Here is a 19,358-nt window from a genome sequence, read left to right on the forward strand (position 1 = left end):
GATGCTGTGAAAGTGCTGCACCCAAGATGCCAGCAAATTTGGAAAACTCAGCAGTGGCCACAGGACTGGAAAAGGTCTGTTTTCATTCCAATCTCAAAGAAAGGCAATGCCAAAGAATGGTCAAACTACCACACAATTGCACTCATCTCACACACTAGTAAAGTAATGCTCAAAATTCTCCAAGCCAGGCTTCAGCAATACATGAACGGTGAACTCCCAGATGTTCAAGCTAGTTTTAGAAAAGCCAGAGGAACCAGAGATCAAATTGCCAGCATCAGCTGGATCATCGAAAAAGCAAGAGAGTTCCAGAAAAACATCTATTTCTGCTTTATTGACTATGCCAAAGCCTTTGACTGTGTGGATCACAATCAACTGTGGAAAATTCTGAAAGAGATGGGAATACCAGACCACCTGACCTGCCTCTTGAGAAATCTGTATGCAGGTCAGGAAGCAACAGTTAGAACTGGACATGGAACAACAGACTTGTTCCAAATCGGGAAAGGAGTATGTCAAGGCTGTATATTGTCACTCTGCTTATTTAACTTATATGCAGAGTACATCATAAGAAATGCTGGGCTGGAGAGGGCACAAGCTGGAATCAAGATTGCCGGGAGAAATATCAATAACCTCAGATATGCAGATGACACCACCCTTATGGCAGAAAGTGAAGAAGAACTAAAGAGCCGCTTAATGAAAGTTCAGTTCAGTTCAGTCGTTCAGTCGTGTCCGACTCTGCGACCCCATGAATCCCAGCATGCCAGGCCTCCCTGTCCATCACCAACTCCCAGAGTTCACTCAAACTCACGTCCATCGAGTCGGTGATGCCATCCAGCATCTCATCCTCTGTCATTCCCTTCTCTTCCTGCCCCCAGTCCCGCCCAGCATCAGGGTCTTTTCCAGTGAGTCAACTCTTCGCATGAGGTGGCCAAAGTACTGGAGTTTCAGCTTCAGCATCAGTCCTTCCAATGAACACCCAGGACTGATCTCCTTTAGGATGGACTGGTTGGATCTCCTGGCAGTCCAAGGGACTTTCAAGCGTCTTCTCCAATACCACAGTTCAAAAGCATCAATTCTTCAGCACTCAGCTTTCTTCACAGTCCAACCCTCACATCCATACATGACCACTGTAAAAACCATAGCCTTGAATAGACAGACCTTTGTTGACAAGGTAATGTCTCTGGCTTTTCAATATGCTATTTAGGTTGGCCATAACTTTCCTTCTAAGGAGTAAGCATCTTTTAATTTCATGGCTGCAATCACCATCTGCAGTGATTTTGGAGCCCCCCAAAAATAAAGTTTGACACTGTTTCCTCATCTATTTCCCATGAAGTGATGGGACCAGATGACATGATCTTTGTTTTCTGAATGTTGAGCTTTAAGCCAACTTTTTCACTCTCCACTTTCACTTTCATCAAGAGGCTTTTTAGTTCCTCTTCACTTTCTGCCGTAAGGGTGGTGTCATCTGCATATCTGAGGTTATTGATATTTCTCCCGGCAATCTTGTTTCCAGCTTGTGCTTCTTCCAGCCCAGCATTTCTCATGATATACTCTGCATATAAGTTAAATAAGCAGAGCGACAATACTCCTTTTCCTATTTGGAAAGGAAAGAAAAACCCCCACCGACTTGTGTAACAGCTACTGGGGCTCAGCAGATAGCACCTTTGGGACATGCTGCAGTCCAAGGGGTTGCAAAGAGTCAGACAGGACTGAGCAACTGAACTGAACTGAAGAGTCAGCAATCTAGAGCTCACAGGCCAAACCTGGCCTGCTGCATGTATTCATAAAGTTTTATTGAAACACAGTCACAACTATTCACTTATACATTATCTATAGCTACTTTCACATCACAGTGTCAGAGATGAATAGCTGTGAGAGAGACTGCACTGCATGTGAAGCTGAAAATATGCACTCTCTGATAAAACAAAGTTATCTTTGAAGACAGTTTAGTCTAGTGTCCAAAACTGTACTTTTAACTTAATTAGTAAGAAGTAATTTTCTGATAAGTGGACCTTAGGATCTAAAAAGGAGGTAACTGTTATTCCAAAGAGAACTCATTATCCTTTAAAGTCATTAAGAATATCCTCAACTCTTTCAGAGGTATTTCCTTGTCTAAGGTCAGAAGGAATAGTTATTCACCAGTAACTGGTGAATGTATTGACTATTTATAACATAGTCAGTTCTTTTTACTCATAACAGTCATACAGAGTTATCATGAAAACTACCCTGGCGAATAATGAAACACTGCTCCTGGGGAAATACAGGGTTAGACACCTGGGATTCTCTGGTCACAGTATCTTCATCAACAAATCAATATAGAACCTTGTTTTACATGTTTTTCAGCTGAAAAACATCTTATTTAAAATATATTGCTGCTTCGTTAACATTTAACTTATGGCCAAAGGGCACTTCTACTTATACTTGCTGCTGCTGCTAAGTCACTTTGGTCGTGTCCGACTCTGTGCAACCCCATAGACGGTGGCTCACCAGGCTCCCCCGTCCCTGGGATTCTCCAGGCAAGAACACTGGAGTGGGTTGCCATTTCCTTCTCCAATGCATGAAAGGGAAAAGTGAAAGTGAAGTCACTCAGTCATGTCCGACTCTTCGAGACCCCATGGTCTGCAGCCTACCAGGCTCCTCCGTCCATGGGATTTTCAAGGCAAGAGTACTGGAGTGGGGTGCCATTGCCTTCTCCAACTTATACTTGAACTAAGCTTATTTAACATATGAATTTTCTCCAAAAGGCAAAGGACAGCCTTCTTGTACTTAGGATCACTGGCCAGCACTTCAGCACTATTTTAAATGGTAAATTAAGCAATAAAAAGCACAAAAAAATGGAAAACATGGCATTGTTGCTGCTGCTAAGTCACTTCAGTCATGTCCCACTCTGTGCGACCCCATAGACGGCAGCCCACCAGGCTCCGCCATCCCTGGGATTCTCCAGGCAAGAACACTGAAGTGGGTTGCCATTTCCTTCTCCAATGCATGAAAGTGAAAAGTGAAAGTGAAGTTGCTCAGTCGTGTCTGACTCTTAGCGACCCCATGGACTGCAGCCTACCAGGCTCCTCTGTCCATGAGAGTCTCCAGGCAAGAGTACTGGAGTGGGGTGCCATTGCCTTCTCTGAGCGTGGCATTAAATAGACTGTTAAAAGGACATTGTTGGCAGTATGTGAAATAAGATGGCAGTGTCACTTTCTTTGACGTCAGCTGGGACCACGTGATCAGGAGATCCATTTTTACTGCTTTCCACATGTTGGCAAATGACAGCAAATGTATCACATGGATTGATTTGATACAAATAAATTATTTAAGGTAGGTAAATTTACAAATATGGAATCCATGAATAATAAAGACTTTCAACAGACCTGTGAAGGAGAAAGATATCATGCTCATTTGCCAGAAGAGGAAACTGAGGCACAGTAGATTTAAATAACCTGATTAGAAAGTTATCCAGTTAACAAGTGGCTAAGATGATATTCAGATTTATCTCTCTGATTCTAAAGCTCAAGTCCCAAGAAAATTCAATTCAAACAGTAACTATTATAATCAATGCAAAAGGGCAAGTAATTTAAAATTAATTCATTATTATCCTTCATAGTTTTCTTTTGCTGTCTTGAACTGTTCAACAATATTCATGTGCATTACAAAGCAATAACAATTCCCTACACACACGTCTTATGAAAATTGTAATATAACTAACACACATATTTTCAAAATATTTTAGCAAGTTACTAACTTCCATAAGTCTCAGTGTCCACACTTATAAAAGGAAAATAGTAATTATATATCTAAGAGTTTTGGGAATAAACGAGATATTCAATATAAAACATTTAGCAGCATGCCTGAGATAAAGCATGTACTAACTGTTTGCTACAATTATTAGTAATATAATTCAGAGGTCTGGGACAATAAGAATTCTGCCACTGAACTAATGATTTTACCTCTGTTTAGAATAATTACATGGTCAAAGTTAGTCTAATTGATATAAGGCCTTTAACAATACAGAAGATCTAAAGAGTCTATAGCTTTTGTATTTTAATTACTTGTTCCTACTCAATCTTTTTTTTCCATCCTGGAAGTCAGCTCTAGAGTCACATGTCAAAGAAAAGGACAAGCCACACATTCTTATTAAACTCTATTTACTCCATGAGATGATGTCAACACAAGCATACTGACTTCCTCTGGCAGGCAACAGCGAGAACTAGCATTTCTTTCTCTTGTATCTACTAACTACATCTACTTTCTACTATTTAACTCTGCTTTCTTGGTCTTTGGACTTCAGTCAGATCACAAGGATTTTTATAATCTAAAGGACTAAACTTTTCATTCAAATTTATATACAGTACAATGTAAGACTCTTTTTTAAAAAATAAAGTAGCTAATTTACAATGTTGTGCTAGTTTCTGATATTTTCTCCCAGTCCATAGGTTGTCTTTTCATTTTGTTTATGCTTTCCTTTGCTGTGCAAAAGCTTATATGGCTGATTAGGTCCCATTATTTATTTTTGCTTTTATTTCTATTGCTTTGGGAGACTGACCTAAGAAAATATTGCTATAATTTATGTCAGAAAATGTTTTGCCTAAGTTCTCATTTAGGAATTTGATGGCGGCATGTATTATATTTAAGTCTTTATTTTTGTGTATGGTGTGAGGGTATACTCTAATTTCATAGATTAATAGAAGACTCTTTCAACAAAAACTGGATGACAGTTATTGTGTATAGCTGTTTTCACTCTTGTGAATGTGAGTTTGACTCTATTTCACTTAAAGAATTAATCATTTCTCAACTAAATACTATTTTTTCTTCAACAATCTTAAATCCTAGAGTAACTGGATGGAAGATAAGCCAACTCCAAAGTTCTGGTATGAGAAGAGAAAGCTCTTATTTGAGTACAGTCACAGACTACTTAACAGTGGGATCAGCCTGGGATTTCATACTTTACCTAAGCATCCAGCAAAAGTGATGTTAAAAATCCAACCTTCTTATATATATATATACTTTGTATATACATTATATATATATATATCATACACACACATACACTCAACCATAAAAAGAACAAAGCTTTGCCATATGCAACAACATGGATGGACTTGGCGTGCATTTTGCTAAGTGAAATGAGTAATACAGAGACAAATACTGTATGATATCACTTATGTGTTGAATATAAAACAATATAATAAACTAGTGGATAAAACCAAAAAGAAGCAGACTAACTGCTATAGAGAACAAACCAGTGGTACCAGTGAGGAGAGGGAAAGCCAGGGGGTGGGGGTGGGGGGGCAACATAGGGGTATGGGATAATTTTAAAAGGGGTTTTATGGGATTATATAAAATCATGTGTATGAAATTTTTGAAAATTGTAAAGCATTATAGAATATAAAGAATCTTTCATTCAATAAAAAAGTAAAAAAAAAAAAAAAAACTCAACCTCTTAAAATCCAAACTGTAACCAAGAAGTCATTTGCTAAATTCAGTATTCTTTTTCTCAGCTTTATACTTCTTTCCTGACATCTATTTCCACTACTATAAAAAGTGAAAGATGCAGGTGTAAAAAAATCAGGTGACCAACCAGCAAATGGCTGGGTAATTTACTTAACCCTCCTTGACTCCATTCATTCACATTTCAAGGAGGTCACCACTTTCCCCTCCTCTCTCACAAAACTGTTTGCGGTCCTATGAAAGACTGAAAACTACTCTGAGAATAAAAATATAACATGAAAATTTAAGGCTTTACCATCTTCAAGCAACTTCCCTATACAATGTACCAAATAATGGTTTCTAAATTGAATCATTTATATACTGATTATCATCTATGCTTTATGCCTAAAAATTTTTTTTTAATTTATTTTTAATCTTTTCACCACAAGGGTCTCTTAGTGGTGCTTTTCTTCCTTCAGAGACCTCATACTTTGAAAGATAATGGCTATCAATCACATTTATTCATAATTCATCCATTTTTCCTATTTTAACTCAAAGTTATTTGTTACTAAAATTTGTTTTCTGAACAGTAAACAGCAATAAGAAGCAGTAATAAAAGAATTTTCAACTTACTTGTTCAATGAAATACTGATGATATAGAGTGCCTACGCACTCTCATTACAGGTAAATGCATGGGAATCACACTGCATTATTTCATTCAGTGGGTATCTCTTGAGGATCCAGTACTGAGTAGGCAAACACTAGTCACCAAGGGTATTCAGTGAAGATGGAAACAGTCCCTACTCTCATGAGGCAACTAATCTAGTCTACACTTACCTTCCTCAAAACAGATGGAATTCACATTTCACTAAGCTAAATTCACTGTAGAAATATATAATATCTAATCATTTAACATAAGTTAATAACTAACTAAATAAATTGCATATGTTTATGGGAAAATGATTAATTAAATCAATCTCAGAATTAAGATGAGCCAATACATTTATTTTCTTCAATTGTCTCATTTTATTTACATAAGATCAAGAAAACAAGGTTAAAGCTGTATGCATTGTCTTTACTGACTACAAAAGAAGAACTCTCTTCCAGCTATTATTATTCATGGCCATTAAGGAAAGTACTAACAGGAAAAATAATGCATAAATTGTGAGTTTCAAAAATGATATATTTTACCTTTTCACTTATGCAGGTCAAGAAGCAATAGTTAAAATCAGACATGAAACAATGGACTGATTCCAAATTGGGAAATGAGTATGTCAAGACTGTATATTGTTATTCTGCTTATTTAACTTCTATGCAGAGTACGTCATGCAAAATGCCAGGCTAAATGAAGCACAAGCTGGAATCAAGATTGCTGGGAGAAACATCAATAACCTCAGACATGCAGATGACACCACACTCATGGCAGAAAGTAAAGAAGAACTAAACAGTCTCGTGAAAAAGCTGGCTTAAAACTCAACATTCAGAAGACTAAGATTATGGCATCTGGTCCCATCACTTCATGGCAAATAGATGGGGAAACAATGGAAACAGTAACAGACTTTATTTTCTTGGGCTCCAAAATCACTGCAGATGGTGATTGCAGCCATGAAATTAAAAGACGCTTGCGCCTTGGAAGAAAAGTTATGACCAACCTAGACAGCATATTAAAAAGCAGAGACATTACTTTGCCAACAAAAGCCCATCTAGTCAAAATTATGGTTTTTCCAATAGCCATGTATGGATGTGAGAGTTGGACTATAAAGAAAGCTAAGTGCCAAAGAATTGATGCTTTTGAACTGTGGTGTTGGATAAGATTCTTGAGAGTCCCTTGGACTGCAAGGAGATCCAACCAGGCAATCCTAAAGGAAACCAGGCCTGAATATTCATTGGAAGGACTGATGCTGAAGCTGAAACTCTAATACTTTGGTGACCCAATGAAAAAATCTGCCTCATTGGAAAAGACCCTGATGCTGGGAAAGATTGAGGGCAGGAGGAAAAGGGCATGGCAGAGAATGAGATGGTTGGATGGCATCACCGACTCAATGGACAGAAGTTGGAGCAACCTCCGGGAGTTGGTGATGGACAGGGAAGCCTGCCATGCTGTAGTCCATGGGGTCGCAAAGAGTCGGACATGACTGAGTGCCTGAACTGACTGGCTGATCTTTATTAATCATTTAGCCAGTCAATTATCATTATCAGATAATTAAAGCTACAACTGCCTGTCAGGTTTATAAGTCTTCCCACAGAAAACAGAAAGGAAGTAGGAAATGGCATCTAAAAGAAGCTGAGGGAATTCCCTGGCAGCCCAGTGATTAAGAATCCACACTTCCACTGCAGGGAGCTTGGGTTTGATCCTTAGGCAGGGAATTAAAATCCCGCGTGCCACGCTTGTGGCCAAAAAATATAAATAAAATAAAAGAAGCTGAACAACAGACTCAGTCCAGCAAATCTTGGCTGTTCTTCCTCCCTCCATGCCTGTGACAAGGAGAATGCTTGGATACTCTCTTTTTCAGGTTCTTAATTGTGAAATTCTTAGAGAAGAAAAATAATTTATCTCATTTTACAACATTAAAGTGAGACAGGAAGATACCAAAACAGTGCATTAAAACAGGCCATTTCTTGTTGATGTTCTTATTTACATGTAGGCATATTTCTTTCCCGTTGGCTAAAAGGATTCCTTGTTCTCTTTCATTATAGTTTACTTACTGTATTTGTTTTATTTTCCTGGTCAAAATTCACAAGGCAGCAATACAGGCTGGTTGTGAACACATCACCTGTTTGCCATGTTCAACATAAGGCTGGAAGAGAATAGAAGATGGTAACACTATGCAAATTCTAACAACAGCAGACATTGCAGTGTTCTGTGAGGAGTAAATACTCATGAACGTTGAGAAGAGATATTATATTTCCACTCTAATTCACAAGGCATGAAATATGAGACATGATCTGATCACAGAATGAATAAATTATGGTATGTAATAACTCTTAAAACTACCAGAATGACCAAAACGGACTTTTAAGATCACCTGGTACAAACCCTCTTGGTATGGATGCCGAGTTTCCTCATCTGCTGTGATCTGGAGTATCTTAGTTCAACTTCTCTACAGGCACCATGGGCAGACTCACAATCTATGAGTCTCATAACTCCTATGACTCTCTACTTTAAATAAACATACTTCCCTGCAGTACCATGAAGCCAAAAGACTTTATTACAGCTAAGCTAAAAAAAAATCCACTGTTTCTGAAGTAAAGAAGAGCATCCGAAAAACACATCTCTGCCTTAGAAGTAAAAGACATGAATTCTACTTACAGCAGGGCTGCTTAGCCACGTGGAGTAACATACGAGCTGCAGTGCAAAGTCTGAAGTGGTGCAATGATCAGAACCAAATTCTTAAATAACCTACAATAAACATGTTTAACTTTCCACTAAGATTCAGTGATGAAGATGGAGGCCACAGGGATATGTTTGTAAGTTCAGATTTGTGCAATTCTTCAACAGAGAAGGAAGAAAATTTTCACCTCTCATTTTGCAAAGATGAAAGGAAGACAAGAGATATACAAAGGATTACATTAATACAAACCAGTTCTGGCTGATGTGCTCTAATTAACTGTTTTATGAAAAGACTATTCAGTCAAAGGATTGCCTCTCCTACTGTGAAAATGCATCCTCACCTTAACATTCTCTCCAGTGAACGAGTCCTCACAGAACCCTACCAGTTAGGATGGTGTGACTGTCACTGCGCTTCATGGAAAAGATTGATCAGCAAGAATAATCTGTCCCCCACCCCTACCCCCCAAATCACCAATTCCTGGGAGGAAAATTGATCCAAGTAACACCACAGCTACAATCCCCATTAATTAAGAGAGCCTAGATTAAAACTTCCTATTATTAAAACACACACACAAATATATTTTATTGTGGCTTCTTGACTTCAGTGTGTTATAGGGAATAGTTATAGGGAATAGGGAAGGAGACAAATTCCAGTTCACTGCACAGGATGACACCAGGTTTATGAAAAAAGTCTAATAGTGAAGGTCAGGGGAAGGTAAATGTTAAAGAGTATTTGATGAGGTCACCAAAGAGGGCAGAGAAATGCATCTGTGAAATCAGTTTTCTCAACTTTCAATTATGTCCCAACACTTTGATTGTTATCACCCTGAATTTTTCCTCTTCCTTACAAAGTCCCGGTCACCATGTACTTTCTGATAGCTCCTCTGCCCTTGATTTTGCAGTTTTGAGGGCTGGGTCCTGTCATCTCCTTATAAAACACTTTTTTCAAAGAAGTTTCCCCAACCATAGCTCCCATCAAACACTTCAACTGATCTAAAGCCTGTTTTTGATCTGTTATCTTAACAATCTCATGCATTCCTGCCTTTCACCAACCACTTGTGTGTTGCTGAGCAGATTTAACTCCAGTCTTCTTCCCACCTGAAATTTGATGCATGAACACCCAAAGCTTGAGGACAAAAAGTTTTGATCCTTTCATATGTAGAACATATTTTCACTAGTCTGATTAGATCTCTGTGTTTAACCTATAGAAATGAAACACTGAAGGCAGACTCTGACTTGGTGACACCGATGTTATTCAATCAACAGACATCCCAGTGTTTGGAGCTGTCTTAGGGTCCAGGAGAGGATGACAGCTCCTCCCCTCTTGGGAAGAATGAAACAAGACTCTATTCTAAATTAAGAATCAGAAATTCTTAGTTTTCTAGTTGGAAACTAGACTAGATTCTAGTCTCTACTGTTAAAAAAAATCAATATTTTTCTACTATAGCTACACGCTAAATAATGAATGTACACTACAGGCCTCAAGCACCAACAGTTTTCTAGACAGGGGAAAAAAGGCCCTTAGCAATCCATTGTATTTGAGGATATAACTACAAATGTGCCTTAAATTAAAAATGTTTCCCCTCCCTTTCAGAAAAATAGACATGATTAAGGATAAAATTTATAATAAGGTCATCAATCAATTAAAATAACCCACCAAGCAATATATTTGAGCCTTTAGATGCTATCTTGTAAAAAAAAAAAATCCATTTACCTATAGGAGATCTGCATAACATTTTTTCAAGAGGTAATGTAAGATGAGCACAATGCCTCAAGAAGGGGCCTAACACTTGTTCAATAAACACTGGAATGCTGTCCAAAGAGATGGGACACCATACAGGTTAAGAACATGGACCCAGGAGCTAAACTGCTCTGTTTCAAATCCCGGTTCTGCCTTTGACATATCTTTGGGAGATAATCCAAGTACCTACTTCACAAGGTTGTTAGGATACTTGGATTTGAGAGAATACATGTAAATCATTTACAATCATGCTGACATAGAGCAAGTAAAGATTGGCTATTATAATTTCTATTATTATTTTCAGTAAGCTACATTATTATATTATTATGGTTCTGGATACTATAAATTATATTTATTATTTCATTTAAGGCCCTCAAATACCTGCAAACAGCTGTCTCCGGATTCAAGTCCTTGGTATAACACACTGGAGCCTGTAAGGCTGGCTAGCATTATCTGTCCCTGCTCACTTCCTCCCTGAGCACCAGCCACGCATACCTGCCAGGGCCCCCAGGAAACCCAGTGCTGCCTCTAAGCTTCACCTCGGCCCATGCTCCCTCTGCCGCAAATGCCACTCTGCTTCAAGTTCATGAAGGTCATCCTTGAGGGTTTGCCTCAGAGATCCTCAGAAAATTAACACATATGGCCCATTAAGTAAGGTATTTAATCCCTGTCTCAACTCTAAGTCAGGACACAATTTTTCACATGAACCTGCCAAGGGTCAGATAAATTTCCAAGGTTATTCAATCTGCATTTCAAACTCACACCTGCTTTGCTGTGAGGTCTCTTGACTCCCTCTGAGCAAAAGTCAGCCCTCCCTTCTTAGCAAGATCACCCTAGGTATTTGTATCTATCTTGCACTTTGCCCCTATACTAGGAATAATTTATTTCCCCACCTGCTCCATTAGAATGAAAAATCTTGGAAAATAGGAATCTAGTGTTCGTTTATGGAATATTTTTGGATCCCTATTTTCAAGAATATAGGAAATATTCAACAAATGTTTAGTGAATCGATTAAAACTCAATAAATAGCTGTGAACTAAATATTTTGCTCAAGACATACATCTGTTGCAGATCTGGGGTTTCATCCCAGGTATATATCACACCTGCCCATGATTGGTAGGAAGTCTGGGACTGGACACCCATTTGGTAGTGCTTCCACTGAGCCTTACAGAGCAATGAAATTAGCTAAACCATAGCATAAGGAACAACATATAAAAATTTCCTAAATTAGCCTGGCATTTGTGTTTAAACCTGCGTTTCCCCAAAAACATTATCTGCAGAAATTAGCCAAAAGGGTGCAACTACACATTGGATAAAAGAGTCCTATAATCAAATACACTTGGGAAACTCAGGGTAAAACAGAATTCAGTTAAAACACAGTAAATGTTCTATAAATAATTACCGTGTTTCTCAGAGACTTTATTATGAAAATGTGCACTGCAGCCCTTTATCAAGGGGATATCGCAGTAGCCATTTTTAAAAAGTATTGGCATTTTTCAACAAAAAAAACTCTCAACACCATTTAATTGTTTACATGAAATATTGCAGAACAGAAGCATTCACCATTCAATACCAATGTACTCAATTTTCCCAAATGTTCTGGTTGCCATATCAATAACAACTCCACACAACTGAAACAGGCTATGTATTGAATCCTGGGGAAGCACCTACACTTCAAAGAGCTGCTGCTGCTGCTGCTGCTAAGTCGCTTCAGTCGTGTCTGACTCTTAGCGACTCCATGGACTGCAGCCTACCAGGCTCCTCCGTCCATGGAATTTCCCAGACAAGAGTACTGGAGTCGGTCACTATTGCCTTCTCCTTCAAAGAGCTATGATCCCCCAAAAAGGGATTTTTAAATATCCCACCCAGAAAGCTAAAACCAACTCCCCTTTCCATGACAATCCTTCCTCTTCTTTTAGTCCAACTGGAATCAAAAACTATTGATTCAAACTGTCACCTCTGCTTACACCTTAAGGCCCATGAAATGTAGGTTAAAACAACAGCTCTGAGAGACACAGTGAAAAAAGGAAAACAATTGTATTCAAGGGTTTTTTAATATCTAAATATAGCATTTTAAAATCTAAGAGCCAAATATCAGTTTATACAAATAATGAACTATAAGACTAAACAATGCCCACAATACTATGACTTGATGCCAACATAACAAATCAGATTACAAATACTTTAGTCATCCCTGATTAGAAAGCAATGTGTTAAGGTTATACTTGAAGTCACAGGCTGAGAAATATGTGAAGTAGTAGACAACAGAAATACACACTCCCCAAAGGAAGAGAGATCTTGCTATGTTTTTTCCCTTTGGTGTTCCAGACATGTCTGAAAATATGTAAGGCAATAGGTAAAGGAGCTCTTCCCTCACTCCTAGTAGCCAGGCTTTTATTTCTAAAGTTTAGTTTGAAACAAAAAGACCCTTTTCTTCAATGTGGTTGGTGAGAGTAAGAGAGACGATAAGGAGAGAAGGTATCCCACCCAGGAAACCATTCCAGAATGACTATTGCTTTTAATAATCTAAGAAAGTCAAGCAAACACCCAGAGAGTCAAGGGAAGAGTTTTAAAACTCTTGCGTAAGAGGAAAGTGATCCAACAGTAGAGAAGGGATGGAGTTGGGACCGGGGTTATATCGCCTCATTTTGGGAGGAAGTAATGAGTGCTATATTCAGGAATGACACGCTACCTGTAAGCTGTGTCTGAATGACACCAACACCTCCAATGGTGGATGATGTCCACAGACATGAGACTCCAAGCACCAGGGCTTGGAAACAGCAGCAAAGTTCTCTGAAGCTAAGCCTGGAGCCAGCAGAGAGACAGAGAGAAATGAAGTCATCTCGGTGGCCTGCCCAGTGCAGCACTGCCTAAGACACTGAAGACTCCACAGCGGAGGGGTCAGGAGGACAATGGGAAGCTGTGTCAGTTAATAAACAGAGGTCTCTCCCTCCCATTTCCTGAGTGCAGCAAGCCTCAAGCTCACATACAGTCTAGGGATCTAGCACAACAAAAACTGAAGCCTGACTTCTCATTAACTTCACTCAGAGCCATGCAACCAGATTTTACTGGATTTATTAAAGATAAAGATATAATACAGCTTGCCCATCAATTTTATTTTTTAAAACATACAGTTGCTACATAAACATTTCTATAATCCTTTGCCTAAGGAGAAGCCTCATGAACTATTTGTTTCTGAGAAAGAGGGAAAGATCTAGCCAATTACATTTTGAAGATTCTATAGGAATTTCAACTGAGGCCGCATTCTGGGTTTTGCTTCACTGAGAACAGTGGGATCTGGGGAAGTTATGTCTTACATAAGCACTGCCCTAAATACTTTTCACTTGCATGAAGCACATATGTGAATTTTTAAATTTTCTTTTAGATGGCCCAACTGCTGGGCCATATCATCACAACATAACTGCTGAGTCTAATGCCTGTGGGCATCACCATCATTTCAGGTTTGGGCATCATTCACACACCGCTTGCAGATAGCAAGCTGCTCCTGAACCCCAATATTTTTATCCTCTTTTATCCTGAAGCACACGTTTTCTAATATCTTCCCTTGAAGATGGTCAGTGATAGAGCTATATGTACCCCCATGCCAGCTTATATGTCCAGATAGGCTCTGGAATCAGACATGTCTGTATTTGACCGCATATCTGCCACATCCTGCCTATATGACCCAACCTGCAGTAACTGACTTCACCATCTTAACTCCGAGTTTTCTTATCAGCAGAGATATTGACATTAGCTATCAGAGAGGGTTGTTGTGAGGATACAATGGAAAATGATACGAAGCTCCAAGCACGGTGGTTAGCCTATCATCCATGTATGAAAAATGGTAGCTATTATTAGCAGTAGAACATCTAAGCCACTGAAGGAATATTTCAGTTATTATCATAACTGCCTTCAGCAGTGCTTTGATGGCCAGTAATGTGCTAAGCACCGCGCTTAATGTTAGGAATTGACTGAGCTTCTAAGGTAATTGCCTCTATTAAGTTTCTTGTGAGTTTCAAAATAACTTGCCTTTATCATATAAAGAACAGTCACAATCAGAGGCCAGACTAATAACCTCCAGAGCAGATATAATTATAGTATACAGAAATACATGTAAATTCAGATTTCAGACAAACCAAGATAGAGCCATCTCATAAGTAGTATCATTTTAGGCTATCATTTTAAAAGTAAGTACTATCATTTAAAGTGATTTACAACTAATAATGACTTTACTATATTGAGTTTTTAGAGTAGTTCTGGCTGGCATGTCAAATTCATAACATTATCTGTGGAAGATAATAATAATTAATGAGCAAAAAACATCCTTGGCAACAAACAGAAATAATTCCTAGTCAGACATCAATTCTGAAGCATATTTTTGAAATTTTGGCCAATGAATTTAATTAGTGGTATGCTGGTAAGCTGATTTGTAGTGTTTGTCAATTTCCATCATGTAAATACTCCACCATAGCCCATTTCAAAGGAACAATCAGTTCTCAAAAGCCAGTGTCAGTCAACATCAGCACAGCTGCTGAAACAGTTCAGTTCAGTTCAGTCCTTCAGTCGTGTCAGACTCTTGTGACTGCAGAGACTGCAGCATCGCCAGGCTTCACTGTCCATCACCAGCTCCCGGAGCTTGCTCGAATTCATGTCCATTGAGTTGTTGATGCCATCCAACCATCTCATCCTCTGTCATCCCTTTCTCCTCCTGCCTTCAATCTTTCCCAGCATCAGGGGTTTTTTTCAATGAGTCAAGTTTTTCACATCAGGTGCCAAAGTATTGGAATTTCAGCTTCAGCATCAGTCCTTCCAATGAATATTCAGGCCTGATTTTCTTTAGGATTGACTGGTTTGATCTCCTTGCAGTCCAAGGGACTCGTCAAGAGCCTCCTCCAACACCACAGTTTAAAAGCATCAATTCTTCGGAGCTTAGTTTTCTTTATAGTCCAACCCTAACATCCGTATATGACTACTGGAAAAAACATAGCTTTGACTAGTTGGACCTTTGTCGGCAAAGTAATGTCTCTGCTTTTTAAAATGCTGTCTAGGACTGTCATAGCTTTTCTTCCAAGGAGCAAGCATCTTTTAATTCCATGGCTTGCAGTCACCATCTGCAGTGATTTTGGAGCCCAAGAAAATAAAGTCTATCACTGTTTCCAGTGTTTCCCCATCAATTTGCCATGAAGTTATGGGAATACATGCCACGATCTTAGTTTTCTGAATGTTGAATTTTAAGCCAACTTTTCAATCTCCTCTTTCACTTTCATTAAGAGGCTCTTTAGTTCTTCTTCACATTCTGCCATAAGGGTGGTGTCATTTGCATATCTGAGGTTATTGACATTTCTCCCGGCAATCTTGATTCCAGTTTATGCTTCATCCAGTTCAGAATTTCTCATGATGTACTCTGCATAGTCATTGGAAAAGACTCTGATGCTGGGAAAGATTGAAGGCAAGAGGAGAAGAGGATGACAGAGGATGAGATGGTTGGATGGCATCACTGACTCAATGGACATGCTGCTGCTGCTGCTAAGTTGCTTCAGTTGTGTCCGATTCTGTTTGACCCCATAGACAGCAGCCTACAAGGCTCCTCCATCCCTGGGATTCTCCAGGCAAGGACACTGGAGTGGGTTGCCATTTCCTTCTCCAGTGCATGAAAGTGAAAAGTGAAAGTGAAGTCATTCAGTCATGTCTGACTCTTCAAGACCCCCTGGACTGCAGCCTACCAGGCTCCTCCGTCCATTGGGATTTTCAAGGCAAGATTACTGGAGTGGGTCACCATTGTCTTCTCCCAATGGACATGAGTCTGAGTAAACTTGGGGAGTTGGTGATGGACAGGGAAGCCTGGTGTGCTGCAGTCCATGGGGTCGCAAAGAGTCAGACACGACTGAGCAACTGAACTGAATTCTGCATAGAAGTTAAATAAGCAGGGTGACAATATACAGCCTTGACGTACTCCTTTCCCAATTTGGAACAAATCTGTTGTTCCATGTTCAGTTCTAACTGTTACTTCTTGACATGCATACAGATTTCTCAGGAGGCAGATAAGGTGGTCTGGTATTCCCATCTCATGAAGAAATGTTCACAGTTTGTTGTGATCCACTCAGTCAAAGGCTTTGGTGTAGTCAAAAAAGCAGAAGTAGACATTTCTGTGGAACTCTCTTGCTTTTTCGATGATCCAACAGATGTTGGCAATTTGATCTCTGGTTCCTCTGCCTTTTCTAAATCTAGCTTCAACATCTGGAAATTCTTGGTTCACATACTGTTGAAGCCTTGCTTGGAGAATTTTGAGCATTACTTTGGTAGTGTGTAAGATGAGTGCAATTGTGCAGCAGTCTGAACATTCTTTGGCATTGCCTTTCTTTGGGATTGGAATGAAAACTGAACTTTTCCAATCCTGTGGCCACTGCTGAGTTTTCCAAATTTGTTGGCATATTGAGTGCAGCACTTCCACAGCATCATCTTTTAGGATTTGAAATAGCTCAACTGGAATTCCATCACCACCATTAGCTTTGTTAGCAATAATGTTTCCTAAGGCCCACTTGCTTTTGCATTCCAGGAAGTCTGGCTCTAGGTGAGTGATCACACCATTGTGGTTATCTGTGTCATAAAGATCTTTTTTGTACAGTTCTTCTGTGTATTCTTGCCACCTCTTCTTAATATCTTCTGTTTCTGTTAGGTCCCTACCGTTTCTGTCCTTTATTGTGCTCATCTTTGCATGAAATGTTCCCGTGGTATCTCTAATTTTCTTGAAGAGATCTGATACATTCAAAATGCTGACACACTGCACCTCAGTAGGGTTGTTTACAAGGGAAACAAGGAATTAGCCCATAAGGAAAATGTAAATATAGATAAAAGATATACAGATTTTTCAGAAAAGCGACAGAAGCAATTTTGCAATGAGTTAATTCCACAGGCAATACTCAGGCTGTTTCCCTTTTAACTGGAATCCTCCCTGAGAGCTGGTCCTTTCTGTAGAGGCGGTCACATATACCCCAGCCATGGATCCATCTTCTTCACTGGCCCCACTATCCTCTCAAGATTCTTGCTGGACACAAGCCTTTCCCTGGCTAACCTGGATTTCTCAGGTTCTCTTTATATTCATTTAATATCATTCACCAAGAAATAATGTCTTTCTTCTCTAATTTTCCTAAGACATACCATCTTCCCGTCTCTCTTTTATTACTAAATCCACACCTATGCTAAAACTCCTCCAACCAACCATGGAGATAGAGTTTTCCCATGAAGAGGAAGGAATTAGCTATCTGTTTAATTAATTTGCTTATCTGCTTTTTCATTTGGGAACAAAACAACTCAGCTTTTAGGAATACCATTTGGAGGACTGTAGAAAAACCAAAATAATCTTTGTCTTACTTCTGGCTTTGAAGTCTAGAATACCACAAGACAACTTTACTGCAGGATCTTATGACTCACCAAATTCAAGGGTTTTTAAAAGTAGAGTCTATAAATGAAAATTAATTTAATGACGTATTTCTGTTAATTCATGTTACACTTCAAACCTGCTTAATTGCTACAAGACAAGCTGTCGAATATGATAGACAAATTCTCTAATTTCTCTGTACATTAAAAAGACAAATTATAATATTTCTATGGCTAAAAAAAAAAAAACAAAAACAAATCCATTGCCAGGTTAGAGAGTTCTATAGATGTGTGTTGGAGAGGAAAGCACAACAATGTAACTGTTCTTAATGTCACCGAACCTACAAATGACTAAGAGGGCACATTTTATGCAATGTATTTTTAACAATATTATGTGTACCAAATGCTACTTATGTGTACCAAAACTCTGAAAAGTCCCTTAAAATTTAAAGGAAAAAAATCTATTAAATAGAAATTCTGCCACTCTGCCCTTTAGAATTTCAAGAAAGATAGTAACCAGATTTTTTAAGACAAATAAATGAAAACAACACCCTTTAACACAGCCTGCATCTCCTTTCAGACTTCAGACCTGAGGGCACTCGGTGCTGAGAAAATATGCTTCTGTTCTGCTGGACAGCCATGCTCCCTTTTTCCAAGGCCTTTTATAGGCATCACACTTAACTTCTCAGGCTCATATGAAGGACTTAGGGTTTAACTGGGAAAAAGGTCAAAAAGTCAAGACATACTGCATTCTTTGCCTCTCACTGGGTCAGGCAGGCCAGAGCAGTCCACTGCGGAATTCGGAATGGCAACTCTCCACCTGGAGCCACTGCTATCACATTCTGTATATTCAAAGTGGTAATCTTTCTGCAAATAATCACAAAGACAAGTCTTTGTTAGAGCCAGTTTTAATGGGACAACTGTGCTTTCTCAGTCACTCTCAAACCTGCCTGGAAGCCTCATTCCAAACTGTTCTCTCTGGTTGATCCTCATTCTTCCGAGACTCCATCCATATCATGCAGTTTTTTGATAAAAAAATATATCATGCCACAAATGAACTGACTTGCAAAACAGAAAAGGACTCAGAGACTTAGAAAACAAACATACAGTTGCCAGGGCCAGGGGTGGGAGGGAGGGACAGTTAGGGCGTTTGGGAAGGTCATGTGTACACTGCTACATTCTAAACAGATAACCAACAAGGACCTACTGTATAGCACATGGAACTCCACTCAATGTTATGCGCCAGCCTAGATGGGAGGGAGGTTTGTGGGAGAATGGATACATGTATATATATGGTTGGGTCCCTTCACTGTTCACCTGCAACTACCACAACATTGTTAATTGGCTATGTGTGTTTAGGTCACTCAGTCATGTCTGACTCTCTGTGACCCCATGGACTACAGCCCATCAGGTTCTTCTGTCCATGAAATTCTCCAGCCAAGAATATTGGAGTGGGTTGACATTTTCTTCTCCAGGGGATGTTCCCAAGCC

The 19,358-nt window shown here is 39.2% G+C and overlaps 1 protein-coding gene across 6 annotated transcripts in view; it reads right to left on the bottom strand.

Annotated features, from left to right (window-relative positions):
• Positions 1–19,358, bottom strand: part of ELAPOR2 (endosome-lysosome associated apoptosis and autophagy regulator family member 2) — a 221,464-nt gene that overhangs the window by 93,562 nt on the left and 108,544 nt on the right. For 5 of the 6 annotated variants that reach the window (XR_015162793.1, XR_015162794.1, XM_086397246.1 and 2 more), the window contains exon 2: positions 18,614–18,734. The exons of the other annotated variant lie outside the window; for it this stretch is intronic. Coding sequence is in view for 2 of the 5 variants with exons in the window: in XM_086397246.1 (XP_086253372.1) it covers positions 18,614–18,734 (121 nt within the window). In the remaining 3 variants the exon portion in view is untranslated. The remainder of the gene's footprint in view (positions 1–18,613; positions 18,735–19,358) is intronic. 6 annotated transcript variants of the gene reach the window in all.

This window comes from Bos grunniens, chromosome 4, assembly GCF_055505025.1.
Source record: "Bos grunniens cultivar Pamir isolate PY7600 chromosome 4, Bosgru_T2T1.0, whole genome shotgun sequence".
NCBI lineage: Eukaryota > Metazoa > Chordata > Mammalia > Artiodactyla > Bovidae > Bos > Bos grunniens.